This window comes from Haemaphysalis longicornis, unplaced genomic scaffold (genome assembly GCF_048455015.1).
Source record: "Haemaphysalis longicornis isolate Haplotype H1 unplaced genomic scaffold, Haemaphysalis longicornis Haplotype H1 scaffold_3, whole genome shotgun sequence".
Taxonomy (NCBI): Eukaryota; Metazoa; Arthropoda; class Arachnida; order Ixodida; family Ixodidae; genus Haemaphysalis; species Haemaphysalis longicornis.
This window is the reverse complement of record NW_027526335.1, coordinates 67,629,866-67,656,704: the sequence shown is the minus strand read 5'-3', so window position 1 is coordinate 67,656,704 and position 26,839 is coordinate 67,629,866. Positions and strand designations below refer to the sequence as shown.

Here is a 26,839-nt window from a genome sequence, read left to right as displayed (position 1 = left end):
GACGCGCTGGCTACGCGTTCAGTAGTCAAGCAGCCATTTTGAAACGTTGATGGCGATACGGCACCGCAGTTTTGAGTTTACTCGATTGTAACGCGCATGTAATTTTGGAACCTATTTTTCTGGGAAAAACATGCATGTTAGATTCGAGTAAATACGTACACACTGACCCTAGAAAGAAATGGGTCGAAATTCATTCCATCATCAGTACAGGAAGCTGTGCATCACAGCTAAGAATTAATGCCTTAAAATTAAAAATTACGATGGACTTCGTAAACCCCCAGTGAGTCCTTTTTTTTTTTTTTCGACGCCTTAGTTCGCTATGTAGTCTACATTTGCAAATACAGTAGCCGACCGATTTTTCGCACCTGGAGGGGAATGAAAAATAGTCTGAATAAAAGAGCAGTCCAAAAAATCCACGAGCCATTACTATGGGACAACAGGCGGTTCCTCGGGAACGTCAGGAATATCCAGCAAGTCCGAATTTTTGGAGTCCCAAAACCCAACTGTCGAGCAGGCAGGATGTAACGCAGAAGAGGCTGCGCGGGGGAAGGGGGTACACACGCACCGAATGAGCAGCAGGGAGACGGCGGGCTGGTCGTCCCTGGGGGAGAAGCCGACCTTCATCCGCACCCTCATGCCCGGTGTCAGCTGGAAGGCCAGGGACTTCCGGTGCGTCTTGACGTGGAAGTACTCCTCCAGGCCCTTGCCATAGGCCAGGAACACATTGTCGGGGCTGGGCTGCGACGCCATGGGGCACAGCATCAGAGTCTGAGCTGCCACCACAAGCGGGGAGTGCTCGCAACACGACTGCAGCTTTATGGCCGCAACGCCTCTAGGCTGTAAGCTCTATGACTAGCTCTTACTCGTGGGTACCACATTTAAAAGCAGAAAAAAAAAAGAAGAAGACTTATTGAGGCAATGCTTTTTTTTCTTCAAGAAAGCACATCATGCAGTATTCATGCGAGCTTTTCAAGAAGTCTGCATTCACGGCGGTGGCTTGTTAGGAAATTACACTGCCTACTCCGTTTCTCATTCAAGAGGACTGGGATTTGGATGAGTTGGTGAACGTTCACGGTTAAAGATCAGTGGGGAAAAAAAGGAACGAGAAGTAGACAGGACAGCGCTGTCCTATCTACTTCTTGCTCTGTTTTGTGCAGTGTTTTTTCTGTGCTGATTTTTAATCATGTTCGTTTCTCGTTACTCAAGATCAGCAGCAAATGCACAGAGAAGATACCAACCGTATAACCGCATACAACAACCAAGTAACTTCAGTGTTTCCTTCACATGTGTACTGTCAAGCCCCCTTATAATAAATGTAATCATCACGCTCAAAATGTTCGTTATAGTTGACAATTCATGCTTCAAGCAGTAAAGTTCATGCTTCAAGCGGTAAAGGACTGCAATAAAAATAAGCACAAACCAAGGCCACATGCACACCTACCTTTCAAGCATTCTTTTACCGTAACGGAAATGCACACCACTAATAAGCATAGATGATGATTATGTATTTCGAGTCTATTTTAACATCAACTGCTGCTGCTGCACAGTTTTGCCAAATTACAGAAATGGTACTAAGATGCCCCTTGGCATTAAATTAAGTAGTATAGGTGCCGTAGGGGAAGGAAGGAGCCTGGCAGACACTGCTGGTGTAACATGATTAGATTTTTCGCTATTTTGTTGTAAGCTACCTCGTTAACTGGCGATGCAGAAGGTGGCTGCTCATCGATAACGTTTTCTGGTGGAGGCAACTTGTAGCGCGGCAGCTATCATGCTGGAATTAATTATCGCATGACTTGAAACTTCAGACATCAATGGGCAAACAAAGGGTGCCTTAACTTTACTTTGCCGAAGGTTAAGTTGTAGGACAGGGGAAGCACATGCTGCATTAAATGACTGATTTTTCCTCTCTTTTAGATATATGCATTTTTGCAACCTTAAAAGAATGCACCAGACTTTGCTCATACTACCTTTCACCCTAGTTGCCTTCTTTTTACCGGCTAAAGCCAGTACAGTAGATAAGGGCTTTTTGCTTACCATGGTCAAGCGTTTGCTGTGTACCCCAGCTGCCCTCTTAAAGCACGTGCGTCATACTTGAAACAAAACGCCATTGCTTAACTGAATACTGCGAAGGCCTTGCCCCACTCGCTCGTTACAACTGAGCATTCGCCATAACTGCAGCCGTTATAATAAGACTACACCCAATGTTGTTCGGAGAGTGCTCACATTGTACTCTTCTAGGTCCTGCAGCGTGAAGACACCGTCGTCCCTCCGCATGGAGGCGGACAGGTTGTGCAGGCTGGACGACTGCGCGGCCATGGCTAGCGCTGCATCCAGGTCCGGGTACATGAACAGCGGCAGCACTTGCACCAGCACGGGCAGGCTGGATGGATTCTCCAGGGTCAGCTGCCTCACCTGCGCGGGGCACCCCAAAAGGAAGAGCCACAACCATGGCAGGGTGCTGTAACCCTAAACGTCAGCGAAGCCCACGAAAAGATTACAATAGATGGGTCACTCTTGACAGCATTTACGATGATGACAACATACATTTACTTTTGTGATCGCGCCTACTCCCACCAATAGTGTGCTATCGATGAATTCAAATTCAAATTTTGCCGCTCTTCGAGTACTTCGTCCGTCCAAATGGTAAAGGAGGAAGTATTTTATCAGTTTCACTTTCGAGTTTCGTGTTTCCGCCGCAGGGGGTATTTTAGGGGTGTGCGAATATTCGAAACTTCGAATATTCGATTCGAATTTTTTGGTATTCGATTCGATTCGAACGACACTTTTACTGTTCGAAATATTCGAACCACCCAAAACTTAAAAAAAAAAAAAAAAAATCAGAGCGTGTCTTATCGGTGTTTATTTACAGTGGACTCTCGATTATACGATTCTGGGGGTGCGAATTTCGGGATGATACGAATTTCCGAAAAGTCCCGGCTAAATTGCATCGTTTGCAATGGGAAAAATTTCGGCTGTTACGAACGGACCTGCGCGGCCCGGCGGAAGATACGAACGAGCCGGCGAGGCACCCGACTGCCGAACGAGCAAGTGACGGCTCTCGCTCCCCTGTTTGTCACTCTTTCTACGGAAACGGCCGGGCTGTTGTTTTCTGCTCGCGAAAACGCTCTGCGCACGCCCAACGCGCTGACACCGCCGTGAAACCACCCCCACGCTGCGTGCGGCGCGGCCGCCGGCGTCAACATGGCGTCGGCTCCAGCCGCGAAGTGGCGCGGGCGCTCGTGCGACCGCTTCTAACCGCTCTTTAAAATGCGGCTCAAGGGAGACACGAAGTTGCTTGTGCAGTAAAGGAGCTGATAATGCATGCGAAAACGGTACTATAAAACATCATCCGCGCCGCTAGTGAAAGCGCCCATAAAATATTTGCCGGGGTGCTAAGCCTAACCATCTCCGGCGGAGCCAAGCTGGCTGTCTCGATCTCATTGCAAGTAGTCAGGCTCCTCCATTCTGCCGCGCGCGTCGTGCGTCATTTTCTGACCGAGGTAGGCGCTACCGCGGGCGCGAAATCGTCGATGTGGGCGTGAAAATACAGCGCTCGCAGAGCCGAGGCAAGCGAATCGCGTGCAAAAACGCACCATGCGGTTCACGCTTGGCTGTTGCGGCGTGTAGCGAGCTTGGGCACAGCGAGTGAGGAGACGAGCGCGAAGCTTTACGTGCTCCAGAAAGGACTGCTTTGCGACACGGGGGTTAAAAAAAGCAGAAAAAATCACGAATTTCTTCACGCGAAAGTACGAAAAGAAATAAACGAAAACTTTTTTAGATTTTTTGGTCTGTGTTGGTTCATATGAATTTCGGATGATACGAATATTTTTCGCAGTCCCGCGAGATTAGTATCATCAAGATTTTACTGTATCAGCGCGCGGCAATGTGCACGGGCTCGGGCATGCCAGCTACTAGTGTCTCAAGTGAGCGGCTGTTTTCGGTATCTGGTAAAGTGGTGACGAGCAGGAGGTTGTCACTGCTCCCCGAACATGTCGAGCAGTTAACCTTTCTCCATGTTAACATTTAAGTGAGTGCAGACCTTAACCTGTTGAGTGCAATGGTATTGTGTATTTCCTAATTTTACTTTGTGTGATTTGTTGTGCATTGAAGTTGCAGTTTTTGTGTCTCTAGATGGTGAAAACATTAATTTTACAAAAAACAATAAGTATTCGTATTCGAAAAATATTCGATTCGATTCGAACTTTGTTTTTATTATTCGAATTCGCTTCGAAATTAAAAAATTGATATTCGCACACCCCTAGTATTTTTAAATGTTCTTCGCCAGCGAGGAGGCGAGCTCACGCAGTTTCGATTATGGCGTGGCCACCGCTTGCCAATGCTTGCGCGAATTGCAAATTTCGATGGATTCCGGTGTATCTGACCTTGAATCTATGCGTGATGTCAGCAGCACCAACAAGGAAAAGAAGTTCGATTCGTCAGACTTTGTACGGACAGCGAAAGTGCGTCAAGTCGCCCCGGACCATCACCAGGTGTGCTGCGGCGAGTTTCGCTTTCTTCTCCGGTTGCCTTATCGTGAGCGCGCGATAAGTCCCTACCACGGAGCAAGATATAAAGAGGAGCGCCGACTGAGGCCCAGAAAAAATCCTTTGTTCGGGCCGATAATGTCCACGCGCCGCCGGCCGCCCAGCTTTCCCTTTGCTCTCTTCCTCCTTCGTTCGCCCTCTCGTCGCTGTGCCTCTGTACGTCTCTTCTTTCGCAGCGACGTCTGTCGTATGCCGGTCCTACTATGCAGGAGTCATGCGTACACGCGTGGAATTTAAACACCCGTGCTCAGCTGCAGTAGACGGCGCAGATATTCGCACGCCACCGCATACATGGCGATCGCTTATTTCCTATCAGGGGGTGTTTATTCTGACATTATGAAGACCTGCTAAAAATATTGTACTAACCCAGCAGATGTAAGACATAACTGAACGACGACGACTTCAGAAGCACCAAAGAATGAGCAAGAGTAATATGGAACGCCACAACATACAGTCTAGCGTGATTCTGCTTACGACAAATCGATGCAGCGCAAAAGTTACCCTCTGTTGTTAGCCCGCTCTCCGGCCGCATGCTTAAGTATTTATGCTGCTTCTGCGCACGAACAACGCTTACAAGGGTCGCTCGGAGTCTCCATCGGGCAAACAGCAATGATGCACATTTCTGTGCAAATGACTGAATTGGACGGCTGCCATCTTGTATGAAGTATACAAAAACACCCTCAGCTTGATAAGGCACCCAAGAATATCAAACGCAACCTTCTTTGTAACTCGTGCCGCAACTTGCCGCCCAATGTTCACTGTGGCTCTACAGTCGTGTTATCTCGTCGATAACGCCGCGGACTCCGAATAAATGCTGCAATTTGTATGGCTGCAATTTTGAGCCTACCAGGGTCAACTGGCTCATTAAACCTTTTCCTTCGGCGAGTCATCACCACAGAGATACAGGGTCTGGACGAATTCAAATATCGCGAAATGAAGGCTTGTGAAAAGACCGCACTGTCAGGGCCTTGATCTTGAGCAGATTGCTACGTCGCGGGCAGTCGCGGTTGATGTTATCGCATTTCTGTTCTTTTCTGATGAGCGTGTGAGTGGCGGTCCGTGTTCTAGGCACACTCTATTTTGGACGTAAGTTGGAGAACTGCGAGAAAGCTGCGGGAACTTTTATAATCGCTATTGATCAGAACCAGTTGCTCCTTTCGCCTTTTGTGAAACCTGTTAAAACACAACCGAATCGGTATTCACAAATTTACAAAACGGAGTCACATTTACGGCAAGCACTGTGCGAAAGGTCGGGTTTGTATATCAGCCATATGTCTGTATGTGGTTTCTACATTTTGTTTTCCCGCCATGCAACCAATCTTTAACGTGTCTTTGCCGTATGACCACTCAATCCCTTCGGGTCCGGGTTACCCAGAAGGTGCTGTCGAACAACTTAATCAAGCCGTGTGAAGGAGGAGCGGAATGAACGCGAAGCGGCGCCAAAGCAGGCCCAAAGCACTCGCGCCCAAAACTACCGTCGCCGAAGCAGACGACAAAAGCCGACGGAATGCGTTCCGCCAACGCGCCCGCCGGTGCACGGGGAACGCCGGTGCTGCGCCATTCGCTGCGCCATCTACACTGTGCTCTGCGAGTGATGGACATTAAGAGCCCGCCGGAGAGAGCGAAGTCGGCGCTCCTGTTTATCTTGCTCCGTGGTCCCTACCTTCTACAACCCTTTCACCGCCACTGAAGTATAGTCCTCCGCCGAAATAAAATCTCTCTCTCTTTTCTCGCCTCGCCCAGCCAGTCAGTCCCAAAAACATACACGGACATCTTATATCATTATCGCCGGGAGCGCCTCCTTTACCCTCCTCCTCACCCATCACTCAATACACAAGACTCTCGAATCTGGCGCAGAATCCAAACACAGACTTACTTTCACCAACTGCTTTTCCCTACAACTGCACAACATGCAATACACCAAACACCACCTATCACCTCGTATGGGAGTGCGCCAAACATCCCAACCCAATTCCATCACCTACATTGGAGCAGTGGGAGCACAGGCTGACCAGCTTCCAGCTCGAGGATCAGGAGTACCTGATCTCCCGGGCGAGGGCTGCTGGGGGGCCTGAAGGCGGCCTGGACTGAGGCCACCACCCACTCTCCTTTCCCCCTCCCCTTTCCCTTAAAAATAAATGTTATTCCTCCTCCTCTCTTTTCTCTCTTTTCATCCCTTTTTGGTGGAACAACCTCCTCAACATCTCTGTTCTCCCTTTTCCCCACGCTGAAATCTGTGCCAGCATGCTGAGTATAGCACACAACTGATCACCAAGGACGAGGAACTCACCGTGAGGTTGCCAACTTGTGTCACCGGGAACTTGAGAACATTCTTGGCCGACAGCTTTGGCCAATGAAAGAGCACCTGAGCTTCCATAAGGAAACCCTGCGCTTCGCTGGTGTCCACTTTTAGCGTCATGTTGACGCTAGAAGGAAAGCAAAGGCAAACCACATTAACCCAGACCCCACAAAAAGGTGTTCCTTTTAAACACACATTACGACACATCAAACCACACAACAAAACAGCAAACGCTTCGTGAAGTGCCACAGGCAGTAGAAGCCCTGCCGAGAAGAAAGCGTTCCCCTTCCTTTTATTAAGTAATGAAGAAATTTAAAACTGTTACACAGGATGTGTACAACCTGAAGCTCCGAAAAGCAGGAGAGCCCTTCTTGAAAATAATTGGCCATCACCAGTCTAAATAACCCACTGCAGGTCTAAATAACAACGTAGGACCCTAGTACGAGTTTGTTGGTTGAAACGAATCACAACAGCGCGGTCAAAAACAAAACGAGACTACATGCGCAGACACGTACAGTCGTCAAAACTGTTAACAACAACAAAACACGAGGTGCCTGCCTACTCAGAGAGTGGCAGCTCACGATAGCCACAGCCGCATCTTTGGTGCCTGGTTATCGGCCCTCACGATGCTGCCCTACTGCACTCGGGTGCTTCAGCGCATGCTAACATCCTGGCTTAGCAGCCTGAGCGCTATCGTAAGCTGCCGCTCTGTGCATACGCTGGCACCTCGTTCTTTGTTGTTGTTAACAGTTTTGATGACTGTCTGTGTCTAGTCTTTCACCACATTTTCGTCTGCACTGTTGCGATTTGTTAAATTAACAAAGGAATACAGCGCAACAAATGTGCCCAGAGTTTTCCCACCCTCTTCTCTGTTTTCCTTTCCCTGCCCAGAGAGAGCCCCCCTCCCCTCCTCCGAGAGCTAGTTCAACTAAGAGGATCACAGAAGTGAAGGCACTCACATGTGTTTTCTGTCCTCTTGTAGAGCGAGCCAGCGACCATGGATGCTTTGGAACAGCTCCAAATCTGCGTCACCCACGTCAGTCGGGAGACTCAGCCCGGACAACCACTGATGACCCTCTGCAAATTGAAGAGGGGGAAAAAAAGGTGCACCTATCTCACGCAAGCGCTTCTCTTAACTTGCACAGCACCTGTAACCAACAAAGTAGCACACCACAACACACTGAAGTTTCTGAAAGGATGGGTATACAGTCCAACCCACTTATAACAATACCGGTTATAACAATATACTATAGGATGCAACAATGAAAAGTTGTGGCACCATCAACCTTGCTATATGGTATATGGTAAAATAAACCCCTTATAACAATGTCATTTTCCTTATTATTGGTTATAATATTTGAGCCTGACAGTATGAGCCCATGTAAGGCATAGTATTTGGAGATCTGTGAGAGATCATGGGTGCACTGTGTGTGACCAAGCATGACTTTTTAAGCATGAAATAGGTTGCGGCATCTTCTACCTCTCCAACACTCGCAAAAAGTTGGTGTCTTGTGTAGCCACGCTAGAGCACTGCATGGGCCCGGGCCGGCCCGAAAGCCCGAGCCCGACCTGGCCCGCGGGCCGGGCCGGGCCGCCCGAAGTCGATGTTCGGTGGGCCCGGGCTGGGCCCGGAATCAATGCCGCGGGCCCGGGCCGGGCTCGGGCTCGACCCCGTGGGCCCGGGCCGGGCTCGGGCTCGATGCCGCCGTGGGCTCGGGCCGGGCTCGGGCTTGAATTCATAGGCACGGCGTTAATAGGTCCGACGCGAAGTGTAGAGAAGAGCTTAAAAATGAATATTCTTGGTTTATTTTTGCGCGCTTCTTGCTGTTAGTTGTACGCATTGTTTTAAAAACGTGTTTTGCTAGGTCTGATGTTCACTATACTGTAATTTTAGTGACATTTCTTGTACTGCATCAAGATTTTATAATTTGGTGTATAACATACCAAAGATACGATTACCAGGAATTACAAGGATTACAAGATATCCTGGAGCTGTGCACCTATGTCTATGTATGTACACGTGTGTTTTAGATGTCGCATCAATCAAAATGCGGCTGCCGTGGCCGGGAATCAAACTCGCGTGCCAGAGAAACACCACCGCTTAACAACCACTGCAGGTGAAGTATTTCAACGCGCGCACATACTCGTGGATTCAAATGCGGATCAAAAAAATTCAGCAATACCAACTTGTGTCCGAGACAACCACGTGAAGTTGCCAAGAGTATGGTAATCAAAGGTGATGGTGTCTCTCGTCTAAGAATACGAGCTATTGTTACACCGATGTGGCGTGAACTGCAGACGGTGAAAGCTAAACTACATGTACTTTTAAACCCTTATTTTTTGCGTTCAGTTCATGACGTGCTTGTACAGCACTAGATGCCCCGTCTGATTGCCCGGAATATAATAAACAAACTTTCTTCAGCGTCAAAGACCGGGCCTGGTCACACATGCGCGGTCGCTCCCTAGGCCAAAAAATAAATTACCGGGCCGGGCCGGGCCTGGGCTTGAGATGGCGGGCCCGGGCCGGGCTCGGGCCAGGCTCACTTATGAATGCCCGGGCCCGGACCGGGCTCGGGCTAGGTGTTATGGGCCCGGGTCGGGTTCGGGCTTCGCGGAGCGGGCTCGGGCCGGGCTCGGGCCTTAAAATCAGGCCCGTGCAGTGCTCTAAGCCACGCTATACCTGCAGGAACAGACCTTTTGACTGCCCCTGTCATCTCCTGCGGTCAGCTGGCCCAAGCAGTAAAGAAAGGCAGAGGGCAGCTCTTCAACACTGTCCAGATTAAAATAAAGCTACATTGGGGTAAAGGCCACTGTTGATTATTGACGTTAAAAAAGGCAGCAAACAAACCACTTTCGAACATGCAATCCACCAATCGTTAAAAAAAGAAACTGTCAAGGATTTGATGCGGAGGCTTCCTCCTGTGTGAAAGACAGTGGACTTTTCCAGGGGCCCTGTGGAGTTGGTTATCACATGCATGTTTAAGCCTGGGTGGTCGGCCATGCAGTTGCATCTCTGTTTTGTAAATACTGTGTGAAAAACGCTAAATGCTTACAAAAGTAACTTTTTCTGCCCAGCCCTGTTATAAAAATTACTGGTTAGAACAAGAGCTCTTTTGAGGCACTTCAATACTGTTATAAGTTGGTTACACTGTATATTAGAAATTGTAATCGAAATTTAATTTTTTTTATTATAAAACGCATCATTTGAAACACCACATATAATTTCAATACCTTCAGCTGAATTTCTTTGATGGTGCTGCCGATAACTAAGTCAGTCTTGCTGAACTAGGATAAACTCAGGCCCACATTTTACAGCCCCCACATGCACCTACATTTTTACAGCATCTTAATCTAAGCATGCCTTGAAGTCCCAGAGGTATACAAGATTCATAAAATCAATAAACAAAAGTCCACGAAAAATACCTGCTACGACATCAAGTTTAAGGGGGCACATGGGTCTTTGATCAAAAAGTTTATTTTTACAGTTATTATGATAAAAATTGGGGGGCGCATGTAGTTTCTCATTCTGATTGTAGATATAGAATTTGTTTTTGAGTAAAATGATTATATTCAAATTTATTTGGATCTTTATATTCAATTTTTTGACAGCCTTTGTAAAAAAACTGCTGGAGGGATGCAGCTAAACAGGGAACCAGTGAACTGTACACAAATCAAGGAGTGCAATAAGACTAACATTATCGTTCTATCTGGTCTGTAGCAGAAGTTACGACCATTTGAAGTTTGGGCCTGGATGGCAAAACTGATTTTTCTGGTTGCCACCTTTCAAGCCCAAACTTCAAATTGTCGTAGCTTCTGCTACAGACCAGATAGAATGATAATGTTAGTCTTATTGCACTCCTTGATTTGTGCACAGTTCACTGGTTCCCTGTTTAGCTGCATCCCTCCACCAGTTTTCTTACAAAGGCTGTCAAAAAATTGAATATAAAGATCCAAATAAATTTGAATATAATCATTTTACTCAAAAACAAATTCTATATCTACAATAAGAATGAAAAACTACATGTGCCCCCCAATTTTCATCATCATAACTGCAAAAATAAACTTTTTTGGTTTAAGACCAGTGAGCCCCCTTAAGTGCAGTGCACACGCTTCTCAAAGCAACTTCGCCATAGTCCAAAGACTAGGTTAAAGCCCCCTCCGAGTGCTTCTTCCTTACTCTGATTGATGGTAGGGTTTAACGCGCCGACGCAACGCAGGCGATGAGGCGCGCCGTAGTGGAGGGCTCCGGATTAATTTTGACCACCTGGGGATCTTTATCGTGCGCCGAAATCTCGTGCACACGGGCGTTTTTGCTTTTCGCCTCCATCAGAAAAGCGGCCGCCGCGGCCGGGAATCGAACCCGCGACCTCGTGCTCAGCAGCGCAACGCCTTAGCCACTGAGCCACCGCGGCGGGTGCTTCTTCCTTACTCACCCCATCCCCTGCAGTTTATGAGAAAATGAATTGCAAATTCTTTTATCTTCCCCTCTTGATCGCATTTCGTGCAATTCAATCCCTGTTTGTTTCACCAGCATACTGCTATCATTTTGCTGAATGCTTCCATCACCTTTACTGGCAATAAGAAAAGAAACAAAAAGAAACCCCAAAATTTACTTAACACTAACATGTCTTGAACTCTGCAGGGTTCTTCTTACCTTCTTTTTTCTTCTGCCACACCAGATGACTTTTATTACTTAACATTCACTCTCAAGGCTGACAGATTGCCCATTATTCGACACTTTACGAGAAGGCGGGTTCAATTCCCGGCCATGGCGGCCGCTTTTCTGATGGAGGCGAAAAGCAAGAACGCCTGTGTGTTCAAGATTTCGGCGCACGTTAAGGATTTCCAGGTGGTCAAAATTAATCTGGAGCACTCCACTACAGTGCGCCTCGTCACCTGTGATGTGTAAGCACTTTAACCCCACAATCAATCAATCAATCAATCAGTCAATCAATCTATACACACTTTCAACTGCAATTCATATTCAAGCTGCGATTCAACCCTATTCCCCTAATGCTCGTCTACCCATCCACGAAAGCCCTCATCACTAAGCACAGTGTAGTATCGGCCTCACCAGTCGTTCCTGTTGGCAGGCCACTGTAGCATTTTTGCTTGCATTCCCGCCTTGGATCAAAGTACAGCTTCCCTGCCTGCATGATGGAAAAGAGGGGAAGTGCGAGCCCAATCAGAAATTTTGCATGTGAGAGGGGCAGCTTGATTATGAATTCATCACACGCACAAATACTTACGGGGCACATACGAGCGCCACTAAATGCTGAATGTGAAGGGATCAGAAATGCGTTAGCATTGGCACGCAATACATATGTGCACTGGGAAAAAAAAAGTGCGCTTTGTTGAAATCAAACAAGGAAAAACAAAACAAAACAACAAGCTGAATTGACGTACAGGATGCATTCGGAAGAAACTACAACATAAATGTGCGCTTTGCTAAACTTCTGAATATTGCCACCCATTCTCACCCGCCAACTTGCAGCCCAGCTGAACTGCTTAATTCTCACTGCTAGGACGAGATCAAGGTCAGTGACGTTCCTTAGGGGAATTTCCCCTCTTTTGGGGAATTTTCGGCTGCAATTTTTGCCAAAAGGGAAAATGGGAATCTTAAATGTAATCAGAGAATTTTAGGAGTAGTAGTGGAGTAAAAAGGAAACATATTGCCAGTAAACCGGACCTTGCATCATTTATTGCTTTTTCTTTTAAAAAGTTTCCTTAACACTTCGTCGGATTCATGTTCACATATCCACAGTCATGTTCCCACAAGCCACAAGCATACAAGGCCGCTTCCAATTCAGTTCAGAAAATAGGAGGGAGCATAGAGTATAGAATAATCGAGGAGAAAGTGCAAGTAAAGCGTGAAGCGGCGACAGCTAAAGGGCTGTGCCTGTTCGCATGTATTCCTGTGCAATATACAAAAAGGTATTTTGGGTGCGGCCTTGTCCGTGTGCTGCCTACAAGAGACGGCGGCAGCAATCCCGGCGCTGAGCTTAAATTACCTCAATTGCCTAACAATGTCTTGTTATTTTCAATACCGGCAGTTGTAGCTTAGAGCTTTGGCATGCGAAGTAAGCACACTGGGTGGTACAAAACGAGAAATGCATAGTCAAATGCTGCTGAGGCTACGTGAAGTACACATATGTGGCACTGGCTAATCTCCGAAACGGAACCGGAATCTACATGAACATTTATCAACATCAAAAAGAGAATGCCGGGAAATTTGCAGGGAATTCTTCAAAAACCGGCTGGAAAAAAATGCTAAAAAAAATAGGGAATTTCTGAGCCTAGAAATGGGCATTTTTCTCGTCAGTACGGTACGTCACTGATCAAGGTTGCACTCACCCAATTCTTGCTCCTTGGCTGCAGCACCGGTGAAGCATTCTGAGTCACTTCAAAATAAAACCTAGAATCTTCTGGAACAGTCTGCACAGAGGTTACCGTCATGGAGTGCGAAAAGGTGCTGTGAATGTACAGGTTCTGCGACGACACCTTTCCCTGCGGGGGGCAAGGGACAATTGAACAGATGTTAGGCGGCACCCATTGCTGCAACCTCTGTGGTCGGCAGAGCATGCTCTTCACACGGTCTTAATCCAGAATAACTAACCCCTACTGTCACATAAAGCACAGTCTTGCTTAGCATATAAACAACTAGTGAGTAAGCAATTGTCTCGTTTCTAAGTATTGTCATACACCTCAGAAACGTGTGTAAGGGCTGCCTTGAAACTCAACGTACACAAATCCAGTTCTTTGTTGACAGAAGCTGCAGGTTTATAAGCATTTTCCAGATTAGGACATCAAGCTAGGACCATGCATTTTTCTCCCCAACTCAAAGCATGTACACTAGAACAAATTTCACAACACTTTCTGTACTCCAAACTAGGTAAACAGTGTCTTCTACCCTATGCTCTGCCCTTTACTTGGGCAACTGAGAAGAGGCACGTCAAATAAATAAAAGCTTCCTTAAGGTTTTTCCCCTCAAACCCCGATGACCAATGGATTTCAGATGACACAAAGCAAAACGCCACTTCTTAGGTGGCTTTGTTCAGCAACCTGAAAGAGAAGCCAAGACTGACCAATAAACAAGACAACTTACAGGAAATGCGTTCTCAAACACGATAGGGTCTGACGTGAGGCTGCCTTTTGCTGTTCTCATTGTAAAGTGAACCTTGAGAACCTGTCAGAAGAAAAGAAAATAAAGCCATTCCACTCGATGTGAAAGCTGTCGGAAGTGCAGAGTAGTGGTTCGCCATAGTGGGCTATGCCACCGTTATCTGCTCACTTTTACCACCCATCACACTCTTTGCCGCCCTGTCTCATTCCTCTCCTGATGAATTCAACGGAGAGGTTTGTCCAACACATTTCAAATTTCCCGCCTTTGCAGCGCTCGCGCGCCCCCTGCCTGAAACTGCGCCAGCGGGAACTCTGTTCTTTTTGTGCCTGCTTTTCTTCCCGCATGTGCCGGCGTTGCACTGCCACTTTTTTTCGTTTACTATCACAAAAACCAACCCAACAAGCATTCCTAACTAAATGAACATGGGCACTGCCGGATAATTACGTATATTTTGCCTCAAATGTGCCTGCGCTAAACAACGGGGAGATGTATGACAAGTGCCAGTGGTTCACGAGTTTTGAACGCATACGACTATATGAACCACTCGGCTTTCGAAGCCTCTGTGGGAAGCCGTTACGATAGAACGCCGTGTGGCTCTACTTGGGTCCAGCGAGCAAGCTACGACTACAAGGCGAGTGCCCCAAAGGTGCTCTGCACTTTAAAAAAATAGAAAATCCCATGATCTTCCCGAGAATGCACGCAGAACGCAGAGACAACAGATAACTTACCTCGTGGTTCGTTTCAATCACAGCCTCGCCCCAGAACACTCCCTCAGTTTCCGGCGCTGTGATGGTGATGCGAAAAAGCGCATAGTGCAGAGGCAGCAAGCCCACCTAGGCGTAACAAAATACAACGTCACTAAACAAACGGAAGTTGCACTGTTCAGTTCAACGCGCTCGCCACAGAACTTCAGCTCCCCTCTGTTGCATAGACAAGCTATACAAACGAAGGATCCAACCCACCTGCCTCACAACACTCGAAAAGTTGTAGTTTCCGACCAGCGTGCTGGTGTTTTCGGCCTCCGTGGCCAGCTCGACCACCGTCTTCGTCATGTTTGTGCCCCACTGTTTAATCACCACCTGCAGAGTTAGCGCACCGCATGAGCACTAAAAGATGCAAAGAATTCCAGAATTTTTCCCGTCCTATTTGGATGCCAGCTTTTTGTCACAGCCCTTAGGACATTACACTAAGTTACATGCTAAGGGCCCTCAGCATGTTACTCTTGTCGTGTCTTTCTTGCCATCACTAAATAAATAAATGATGACAAGCATCACTTCTTGAAATGTATAATCGAACTTCCAATCCGCATAAAGAACTGATACTGAAAAACACTAACTCAGGCTCACACCCGTCCTTTGTGCTCATAACACAGCTTTATTGAAAGGCTGTGGAAACTAAAACATTAGCAGGGTGGGAGCACTGCTTATTGAATCAAGTCAATCTTCATTCTTTATATTTTCAAATGGAAGCGGCCTGCCTTTGTACTTTGAATACGATAGCGGAAATGTCTGCACAAAAAACTTAATCAGTTATGCAAGGATGAAAATACCCTTTTCAAAATGCCATCAAAATGTTGGCACGTCTTCAGCTCGCAGCCTGAGGTTTGAGATCTGTCGAAGTGTTGCTCTACTTATTGACTAGTAATTGCAATGCCCCATAGAGTTTCATACAATAATAACTAGAGGGGAAACTGGCACTAGCGTCAACGTGAACTCCGTGGCGGTGTTTACGCTTCAATGGGAATGCTGGGTAGTTCTGGAACCGGATTGTGTAGGATCGAAGCGGGCTTATTGTTGCGCAAATGGTGTTTTTTTTGGGCAAAATACTCTTATTGCATGATTCGCTGTTTACAAATTACCGTATTTACTCGCGTAATCCTCACACTCGCGTAATCCTCGCACCCCGAATGTGAGCCACCAAAACTTGAATTTTTTGGTTCCTCGCATAATCCTCGCACCCCCAACTTTGCAGCGGCGAAAGTTGCCCGCTCGCGAAACCCGCATGGCGCACGCACTCTCCAACGCGCGCCCTCCCCCGCCGCCTCTCCGTTCGGCGGAGAGCGCTGTGTATCCTAGGCCATCCAGGCTCCCTAACAACCTGCATAGCTACTCCCTAACAGGAGCCCTAACACACTACTCGCACTTTCCTTGAGCCGTTTTCGCGCGTGTTTCGCGTGCGCTCAACTAGACGGTGTTCGTGCAGCCCGCTGTCGTGTCGTGTCGCCGTCGTGGTCCCGCCGTTGAGCGGCAGCAGTCAGTGAGTCACTCGCGTCAGTGGTGGATAGCTCGCTGCCGTTTTGAGAACTTTTTTATCTAATTGTTTTGTGCTTGGTGCCACTTCGCCATGGGGAGGAACGCCAGCTACACTGCCGCTTTCAAATTGAAAGCGAAAGAGTACGCGATCGAAAACGGCAACCGTGCCACAGGCAGGCACTTCGGCGTCACCGACTTCAGCGTGCGTTACTGGAGTAGGGCACGCACATACGACGACGAGATAGGGCGCGCGCCAGAAAGCAAAGGCGGCAATTTCATGATCGCTGATCAACGGGAGACTGTTTACGTTGTAAATAATAAAATAAAAAGAAATAGCTGCTGTTGGCAACACTGAGCTTACCTATACAAAAAACGACCGCTACATTTAGCGGGATTGGCATAAGGCAAATTGGCAACACTGTGCACTGGATTTTTTTTTTTTCGCATAATTCTCGCACCCATAACTTTGTATTGACTTTTCCGAAAAAAAAGTGCGAGGATTATGCGAGTAAATACGGTACATGAAAAACAAGAAAGTTATTGACCAAAAACTGGTTTTGTACGAAATAAAACGGTGCGTTTAAATAAAAAGTAGACACGGAGTTGAGGAGGTTTGTGGAGTAGGTTTGCCATTTGCCGCAAACTACAGCAGGGCACAGACTTCTTTAAAAACTATTTGTAAAAGTTTTGGCACTTGTAGTTTTTAGCACTAAGAAACATTTTGTGCACCTAAAAAAAAATAAACCAATCACCTTTGCAGAAGTTATTCTAGTCTTAATTAGTGACATTCATCAAGCTGCGTTCCTATCAGCCGCCGGTACTGCTGGTTTACGCTGTAGGAGCCAGCGTTCGCACAACGAGTGTGGCTGTTCCAAGCGATTCGCAACCGTCGTCAGCTTTGACAATACATTGCTCTGCTGGATGAGCAGTGCTGCAACTCCTAATTCGCAGGCAACTTCGCCGCATACAGCGCCGTCATTTGTGTTCTCATGCTCGCTGTGCCAGCAGTGAATTCATAACCCACCCGATTCACAACTATAGTTACAAAACATTCCCACTCAGGGTGGCGTCAGTGTGCGTGCAGCATTGAGTTCAAGGAGAAACATATTTTTGAACGCTTCTTCCAACATAGGCAAATGCATTCATGCAAGCCAAAAACGAAAACAAAACTGGATGAACAATTCAATCCATAATAACTTCCATAAGCCATCAAGTGCCAATCCGAATCCAGAACTACCCATCACGCCCATTGCGGTGGATGATCCCAGCACCATATTCCTCTCTAGTAGTTACTGTATTTACCATAGTAGTTACTCTAGTAGTTACTCTATGGCAATGCCCTACCCGGGAAGATGAATAGTGTAGGATGCACTGCAAAAAAGGCCCTGTTGCCTCCTCCAGGGAGAAAAAAAAAAAAAGTACTAAGAGCTTTTAGCACAACTTGAGAAAATGCAGCACAAAATTTTTTTTCAGGTTGTGGGCAAACGGGTAAATAGCTACATCGATTCTTAATCCAAGCTGAAGCAAACTAGCATTGGCATACCAAATTGTGTCAAATTTTCAGTGCAAGTAATGTGAGGAAGACAAGACATTCCCAGCGTGCTAACCTCAATGGGGTTCTCGTTGATGACCACAAAGAACATGCTGCGCTTGTTTCCAATGCCCAGGGTGCCAAAGTCCAGGAAGGACTCATTGTTGACGGCATGGTGCAACCTCTGCCGACACAGGAAAGAAAGGAAGCAAGCTCAACACCATTAGCCATCTACTTAAATGAATAAAAAAAAAAAGGGGAGAGAAAAACTGGACTGGCAGGGGCCTCGTTCCCCGAGCAATCGAGGTCCTTACGCTGGAAAAGCTGGCAGCTCGCAACACTGGCACGGTTGCTTACCAGCGTCAGCCTGCCGCTGTAACACGTGAGCGGAATGTCAAAGTGAGAGACGTTTGTGTGCAGTCGAAGCGTCGCATTCAGCTGCAGGGCAGACTTCTGCGGGTGGAACTTTAGGTACACCACGGGCTTCGTTTCGTTTGGCTGCAGAACCGTCGATGAGTTGAAAATGACCTGCAAAGCCCGGCATGAGGGATGCTACTGTTGTGCCCATAGATACCCTGAGACACACGAGCTAAAGAAACAAAAAGGCATGGTGCCCACGACTTCAATTACTGTAGCACAGACAGCTACTAAATTTGGGAGTAATTAAGACATGCCTCCCCTTACAACATAAAATAAAAATCTGCCCACTCTTGCAGAAATCTTGTCAAAAAGACAGTTTATTTGCCTATTCCGCTGCGGATAGTAACTACATGGGTCACCAAATAGCATGATGTACATAATGTGGTCTCTTTAGAACTAAGCATGCAAGTTCATTACACAAGGTGCACTACCACATTTCTTAACTAATATAAAGTCCACGCACCAAACATAGTTATTAATCTAGCACATCAATTTTCCACTATAAAGACTAACCAATAAACTTCCAGGGCTGCCGATGTTGCACGATCTTCCAAACCACAGAGCTGGGCTAGTTGGATACTAGTATTCTTAATGAAAAACTACCAACAGTGCAACAAGTTGACTGGACAAAAACATACGGAAAGACAAGACAAGTGGTAACTTGCAATGAACTTTTATCAGAACAAATATGAACAGAACTAAACAGCCCAAATACAACAAACGTCATACCCCTGTCGTAGTATATACTGTTCTGTTTTTTTTTTTTTTTTGACAAGGTGTGGCAAACACTAAGCTTAGGGAATTTGCGTACTTATGGGAAAACCATGTCTTAGTCGCTTTTCCTCTCTTCCTCTGCCGCATCTTCCTGGAAGGCTTCGTCTGAGAGCACACCGCAATTTCACTTCGACACAGTGACTGATTGATTGATTGCAGGGTTTAACGCGCCGGCGCAACGCAGGCGATGAGGCGCGCCGTAGTGTAGGGCTCCGGATTAATTTTGACCACCTGGGGATCTTTAACGTGCGCCTAAATCTCGTACACACAGGCGTTTTTGCTTTCCGCCTCCATCAGAAAAGCGGCCGCTGCGGCCGGGAATCGAGCCCGCGTCCTCGTGCTCAGCAGCACAACGCCTTAGCCACTGAGCCACCGTGGCGGGTACTTCAAGGAGCCATGAAGAGAAAATGCAAGTTGGTTTTATTCGAAAGATTTCGTGTTTTATAGTGCCCCCAGCGCTTGTCCGGATACAAACGGTGCTTTATTCACTAAGAAATTAAACAATTTAGGTTAAAATTTTGATTTTTCCGCTCAATCGTGCGTTTTCGTGGCCCCAAGTGACATCACGGGAACCGACCGCTCTGCAGCCTAGAGTACCTTCATTCACGCATCCGCCGTACAGGGTAGAGACACGTAACGCTGGCGCCGCCATGTTCGGTTGCTCGCTCGCCTCCGAAGCAAGTCATTGTGTCAAAACCGCGCTAAAATTATCGCCGCAACGCAGTTTACTGAAGAAGTTTGAATCATATTGTCTGTTTCGCGTTGCTAGGTCTCGTGGGAAACGAAAAGAATAACGCGTTGAGCCCGTTGGCCCAATTGCGGCGGCACGGGACCGTTCAAAGGTTGTCTCCACCCTGTAGCGGTGTTGGTTTGTTCCCGCGTTTCTTTACGTTCCGTAACCTAGATGGCGCCACCATACCGTGGCAAGCGTTTGGTTTGTTTTTGCCCGCATTTAATTAAACCTGGCTTGTTTTTGTTCTGGGAGAAAATATTCGTTCCCTGAAACAGTGCTCGCTCGACAAATGGGGTCACGTAAGACACCGTTGCTTGCGTCAATCGGCCAGTGTCGTCTGAGACAACCCCAAGCCCCGTAGTACTGTGCAGCTAAACCAAGCATGCTGTGCGCAGTACGAACAGCAGAACGCATCAGTACTTCTATGTTTACATGTGCTTTCGTAACTTCCACTGTTTGTCCCATCATTCCTATTGCTTTGTAAAGAATGTGCCCTAAATTTAAGCGCAAATCGCTCGTTCGTCTAGTTTGTAAGCTCTTCCTAATTTGCGTCTGCTTCTGCCAGCCTCCGCCAATCGCAGAGCTTAGCCCATGTGACATCACAGGTTCTGTTGCGGGAAATGAGCTGGTGGGTCGCATGACCATTCCCGTTTTTCCAAATTATGTAGCTTATTTGAGCGAAGTTTACGTTAAAAGTGGTGTCGGTATGATTCTAACGAGAGAATCTTTTGAATGAACCAAACTTGTGTTTTCTCTACATGGCTCCTTTCAACACAGAGACCAGCACATAAGGCAAGCTGTCCAAGCCCACAAGATTAAAAAGCTGATCACACGCACATCTGCCAGCCGTCTATTTTTTTGTTGAACAAGGAGGTAAAGTACTTGGAAGCCTCGCTAGAGTGAGCACTTCATTCATCTATGGCTGTATGGATTTTGCTTTCATCCTCCGCGATCAAGAATCCGTGGCTGTCAGCATTTTCTTTTACATGAGCGGCTAAGTATCCCCGATGTATGATGCTTGATGTGCACATATTTTGGTCACACGGTTATATTGACTTATTTTTTAAAATAAAAACTAGCTGCGAGTCACCGCTTGTCATGTTTTTGTACAGGTTTATGCCCAGTCAAGTTGCTGCATGGCTTTTAAACACTATCGCATTTACATCTAGACCATAGGAGCTCTTTCAAAGATTTAGTTGTTCAAGTTGAAGCAACAAGTGGAAACTTTTGCCAGCCTCCCAGATCGTAATGCAAGAAGCCAGTGCCTGCTTACCGTAAAGTGGGGCTGATTTTCCGGCTGAAGTTCTATACTGTGAATGACAACCGGCACCGGGAAAGTGTTGGAAATGTTCAGTGGCCTGATGTCCGACTTGCTAAGACTCTTGGCCCTTCCTATGTAGAACACTGTGCCACTCACGTTGTACTCTAGTGACCTAGAAGATACACACAAAGAAAGAAAAAAAAAGTTCACGCTTAATTCCTGTTGCAAAGGACGGTGAGAGCATAAATTATGATCACAGGCGACACACGCGCACGCGTGCACGCACATGCACACCAGTACACACCGCAGTGCAATTATCTTCCCTACATATATTCTAGAAGCAAGCATTCTTTCCTACCACCTGTGATAAATGACGAGAGGCAACAATTTTCGCAACAATTTTCACAATTTTCGCTAATTAACCACACATAAATAAAAACAAAAGAGCAATTAAATCCTGCTAAATCAAAACAGCAGGCCTCCAATTAACTCTCTCTTTAGCACGGCATTTCACACAGCGGTGTGGCTATAGCCAGATCAGCTAATCATCTCACTTGGTGGGATACAGGCAGGAGTTTCCAGGAGGCAACTTGGCCACTTACCCATTCATAAAATATAGATGGAATGGTATCGTCAACTTGTACTGATTGTTTTTTGACTTCACCACAATCTTTCCAGAACACTGCTTCAAGTGCTTTACTTTCGAGGCTGCAAGAGCAAAAGAAAGGCAGAGGTCAGGGCACGAGCAAACCCACTCATACCCACGACCATTTAAACTGTCACTGAAGTAGTACTAAATCAGGACAGCCAAAAGCAGCACAATGATTACAATTCAGTCTAACCACTTTCTAAGGTTTTTTTCCATTGAGGTACATCAGCAGCAAAAGAAAAAAGAACGTGTGTCTCATGACCCTTAATTGAAAAAGCTAGTGCTCCCTCAGATCAATTTATGCGTAAAATTGTACCTCAGACTCCATCAAAAAACAAAAGTCTGTCTACGTCAACAGGGGCAATATTTTATCAAAATACAGTGTGATTGTATAGTTTTTTGCAATGCATTTCTGCCTGTGTAGAAAGCAAATTTAAAATTGTATAAGATCAGCTTTTTTAAGAATCTGCCTACGTGTATTTTCTTCTATAACATTAAGGTTTCACATTTGGCTCACTTAATAATCTGACAACAGATAAGACTCAACAATCTTGACTACACTTGACTAAACATGAACCTTGATATGCAACAACCATTTGTTAATATGTGGTTTTTGTTGGTAGAAAAAGAAATACTAGTTTGACCTTTTCCGTTTATTGAATTGATTTCTTACTGATGTGAACTTTTCTCAAACATCTGCGTGATTCTCAAATGCACGTTGCCAGTGATCTAATGGACAACATATGGAAATGCTTTTTTTTAAAACCTCCCAAGTGCACCTGCAGGATTTTACTGGAACAATGCAGAAAAATGTCTTTGAGAAAAGGGGCTACACAGGACCCAATACATTTGACGAGCTCAATTTCTGGCCCCAGCCTACAACAACTGAACTCACCAAGTCAGAGCCTGAATGTTCAAAGAAGGTTTCAAGTGATACGCCACTTCTGTTTTCATCCTGTCGTCTTTGTGCTGTTACACCATGAATCTGCGCCAACTGGCCCAATCCTATTATTCTACTTCCTATTACACAGCTTTTGCTGCATGGCGTTTACTTTGCACCCCGATCTCATGCCTCTGGACACAGAGTTGTGCAAGTTCGAGCGCTGAACACTTCCCCGCACTCGCACAAATTAAGTCAACAGCATTTGCTCACGGATCGCACGGCAACTGCAGGCATTGGACCACTACGAACAGCCTTTTCAACCATGCCCAACTGGGGCACACCACAAGGAGTGGTTCTTTCCCCAACATTATTCAATATAGCCATAAACAAGCTTTGTGCCCTATCTCATGACTTTAAACATCAAGCGCTCTCGGACAAACTGTGTACTTTTAAATACGTTAAAACATCAGTATTTCACTGAGGGACATTGCACTTTCACACAAAACCAGCATGAACGACACAGAGTAGATGAAGGAAGGGGACCGCTCACGAATGTAGGTGACCGTCGCCACTTGGGTCGGCCGCACAGTGTCAGCGGGCACCTTGGTGGGCGTAAACTTCACCTCGACTGCCTCGTTCACCGGGGTTACAATGACATTCTGCCAAGCACAGACAACCACCCGTTTCTCAAGTGCACCCCTCGCAAAAAGAGCAGCAGCAGCAGCGGCTTCAAAGAGCACATAAGAACATGGCCCTCACGCCGTTCCCCTAAGCTCAACAGCTACTACATCCCTTACGACTTCCACTAGCTCTAGTAAAAAAAAGATACAACAAAATCGCTCCGAAATTGCAAGCACTACAGCAATATTTGCTCAAGGTGCACATGACACTTCAAAGCCTTCACTGTGGTCGAACGAATGAGTGAATATGCTTTATTAACAAGCAGGCACAAAGCCCTGTGAGGGGAAGGAGGTTAGCAGGAAGGGGAAGAAAGGGGATAGCCCAAAAGTTCATTGTGGCACCATAAGCCTTTCATGGGAACCTTCATTCTTGTGTGCCCCCCTAAAAGGCATGGTCAGGTCTGCTATATGCTGCTTCGTAGAGACCACTTTAGTGAGTATTGGCCTACTGCTCCCTGTAAGGATGCGTTACTTTGGAGTAGATGCAAGTGTGCGTGAGCATTAGATGGCCATGGTCATTTACCAATAATGTCACTTGAATACATACCCCTTGCTCTGAAACGGCTCATCAAGGAGCGTGTATATATATACTAAACTTCCACTCTGAGTTAGCGGCACTAACAGAGCAGGCTGCACTTAAAGAAGTACTGACACCAAAATTTTATGTTCCTTTTTTATTGCTTTTATCGATGCTTAACGGATACTCGAGCGCGCGAAAATTAATTACACTGGACGCCCTGAAAATTTCCTGTTTCGGTTTCCCACGCTTTCAGCCCGGAAGGCATGTATGACAGCACCACGTCATGACCTCACCGTTTTTTGTGGACATCAAAACACTGCAGAGGTCGGTAGAGGCAGTTTCGACCGCCCCGCTGCCAGAGCTTAGCTGCTGAGCTGCCTAAAGGCATTTAGGCCTACCATCGCAGCAGACAATTGACCACCACTTTCAATACAAGTCCTGATGGTGATTTCTATCGCGATTCTTGGCTATATTATTGGCTTCTTTCCAGCGTGTGGAACGTTGTTTTTGGCAAGAGTGCCTTTCTGGGCAGCAGTTACGCCTGTAGCTCTGGCTACGTGCAAGAGTTATGAATGCACCAGTGCTCAGTCCCTGCTCGCCAGGCAGCGTGTGTGAAGTGACATCACAAGTTTCTGACGAGCGTTGGAGGCACATGGCTAGGCCACTTCGTTTCTCTACCCTGGAGTGATATCACGCTGACGTCCATTTGCTGAGTGCCGCTCCACGTGCTGTTCTGTTGGCGTGATAAACGAGATCAAATTGAAGTATGTTTCACGCGTTGCAGGCTGCTCATATTTCAGGCAGGGTATTCTGTTCAGTAAAGGAAGAGAACTGGGTAATAATATTAACACCAAAATTTGGTGTCAGTACCCCTTTAAGAACAATGTGAATAGAATCATGTACAGGGGTGAGACAGGTGAATCAGATTTGGGAGCAGTTTTTGGAGCAGCAAAATCTCGATTTTGGAGCAGAAGAAGAACCCTGATTTGGAGTAGAACGACATTTGTCACCTTAGGAGCCTAAAAATCAAATTTTTTGGCAACTAAAAGGGAGGGGGGGGGGAGTGCACTTTTTAATCGATTTTGAACATACATATGACTGAAACAACCTTCCAATAAAAACTTTTCTACCATAGTATCTCAATGTACGAATTGCACTACCTTTTCAGAAACCATTTTTAAACTCTTAGCCGTTGAGAATATTGAATTGAAAAAATAAGCAATTGTAAGGCATTTTTATTATCATGTGAATGCTGGAATTATTATTTTTGTAATCCCAGACAGGGCTTTACGCACAGGTGTAGAGCCACGGCAAAAGTTGCGCAAAGCGAGGTGACAGTCGTCGCACCCCACCAGCCCTCCCATTTCAATTCCCAAGGTGCGGGTTCACTACAATCGTAATTTGCATAACGTTGGTATGTTCAGCAACCTCACCTTTGGCAAAAAAATATCACTTCAGATAGATAAACCATCATTACTAGCGTGCAATATCAGCCCGTCCCGCTATCGGACACAGCTTGAACATTTTACGGCGGAGTAGCCTGCACTGCCACTTCTCCAGTGTCGATCGTTCCATTTCCGCCGCTCGCAAGCTTGCTGTCAGAGGCAGCAACAACTCCGCGTTTTATAACACCGCAATAAGTCCAAAATTTCAACTCAAGTCCGAAACATGGCAAATTCATGAGCAGCTCGTTGTTTTTGATGAACTCCCGCCATTCGAGCCGCGCAACTTCCCGCAACAGATCAAACGACTACATGTAAATCCAGCCACCCCCATAACCCAAACCACAGTAGAAATTGGCGAAGAGCACTCTGCCTGAACCATGAACACCTGCTTTGCCCGGCGGCCATGTTTTCCAATCTTCATCACACCAAGAAGGCGGCGCCCAGTGACGTCGTTCCAGAGACACGGCGCTCCGAAAATTTCCGTTTTTTCATCAATTTGCACTACAGTTTGTCCCATCAGTACACATAAGTATTTTTTCTACAGGACTTTGCAATGGTTTTAGATGGGAAACTTTAAAAACTCACAGAATATAACATGTGCAACCCGGCATTGTGACTTTCGAAAAAACAATCTCAGGATTTTTTTTTTTTTTTTGAATCATCAATCAATTAAACCCTCACAAGCAGCGTCACCTTGGGGGTGCTGGAAAATTATGCCGTCTATAAGCATTTTCCCCCACTGAAACTGACAGGAGCGTTAAAATCCTTGCCTCTCAGGCTGTTTTGGAGCAGTTTGGCGTAATTTTTAAAATTTTAAAGCTTTTGGAGCAGCCTGGCGCAGGAAAACAAGTTTGTATCAGAACTGCGCAATATCCGCAGCTGTCTCACCCCTGCATGTATAAACATTGCTGTGAAGTCCAGGCAAAGACAAATGCGCCTTTGCTGAAGCTTGCACTAACCAAGGCAGCTACTTGCACATGAAAATGAAACAGGCAAGCAAGATAATTAGAAGATAGAACCCTATATTCTGGTCACAGAAAAGGTTGCTTTGGCGATTAATAAGCACACTAGAATAATCAGCTCGCCTATGGGGACAAATGCCTCTGCCTACATGTTTTATTAGAGCTGCACACGTACAAAAAGCCAGAGGAGGACAACACACAGCGACCCTGCTAAAGAAAAACAGAGCCACGGCTTTGCTAGCGTCAACTTACAGTAATGTAGAGCTGCTTTGGACCCGAATTTAACAGGTTTAAGGGTAGAGTCCTCGGCTCATCCTGGCTGTGCATGACTCCGAAATCAAGAACTTCCGTCGGTGAGAAGATGCCCGGTACTGCAAAGGAGTGGAAGCGCCACAATTTAACTCTTCCTGATAGAGCTAAAGGCAAAGATCACAAGCTGACACCCACTCGATCTGCTCTGCAAATCGTGCCGTACTCACAATGATGGGAGGCCCAGAAATCACACCATTGCAGTAAACCACAGAAGTTAAGAGACGGTGCCTTTTGTGAGCCTTCAGGGAACTAGCATACCGGCTGCAACCAACTTAAGTGTGTAGGCATTACCTTCCTTTAGCGACTAGTCCAAGTAACTTGCACAAAAACAATTTGTGCAAATTTAATTTTTATTTGGCTTCAACCATCTGGCGCTACTCGTATTATAAACTGTGGTCATCGTCTGTTTCTATGTGTTATTCTGAATTATCAGTCTTGTACAGTACGAATT

The 26,839-nt window shown here is 46.4% G+C and overlaps 1 protein-coding gene across 1 annotated transcript in view; it reads right to left on the bottom strand.

Moving 5' to 3' along the window:
• Nucleotides 1-26,839, bottom strand: part of Tmem131 (Transmembrane protein 131) — a 113,531-nt gene that overhangs the window by 64,515 nt on the left and 22,177 nt on the right. The window contains exons 10-24 of the mRNA XM_077703345.1: nucleotides 26,329-26,447; nucleotides 23,020-23,128; nucleotides 21,540-21,645; nucleotides 20,950-21,109; nucleotides 18,107-18,277; nucleotides 17,826-17,933; nucleotides 14,929-15,045; nucleotides 14,695-14,799; nucleotides 13,949-14,029; nucleotides 13,198-13,350; nucleotides 11,918-11,993; nucleotides 7,803-7,920; nucleotides 6,835-6,970; nucleotides 2,224-2,412; nucleotides 566-738 (exon numbers count right to left, since the gene is read on the bottom strand). Coding sequence (XP_077559471.1) covers nucleotides 566-738; nucleotides 2,224-2,412; nucleotides 6,835-6,970; nucleotides 7,803-7,920; nucleotides 11,918-11,993; nucleotides 13,198-13,350; nucleotides 13,949-14,029; nucleotides 14,695-14,799; nucleotides 14,929-15,045; nucleotides 17,826-17,933; nucleotides 18,107-18,277; nucleotides 20,950-21,109; nucleotides 21,540-21,645; nucleotides 23,020-23,128; nucleotides 26,329-26,447 — 1,921 coding nt within the window. The remainder of the gene's footprint in view (nucleotides 1-565; nucleotides 739-2,223; nucleotides 2,413-6,834; nucleotides 6,971-7,802; nucleotides 7,921-11,917; nucleotides 11,994-13,197; nucleotides 13,351-13,948; nucleotides 14,030-14,694; nucleotides 14,800-14,928; nucleotides 15,046-17,825; nucleotides 17,934-18,106; nucleotides 18,278-20,949; nucleotides 21,110-21,539; nucleotides 21,646-23,019; nucleotides 23,129-26,328; nucleotides 26,448-26,839) is intronic.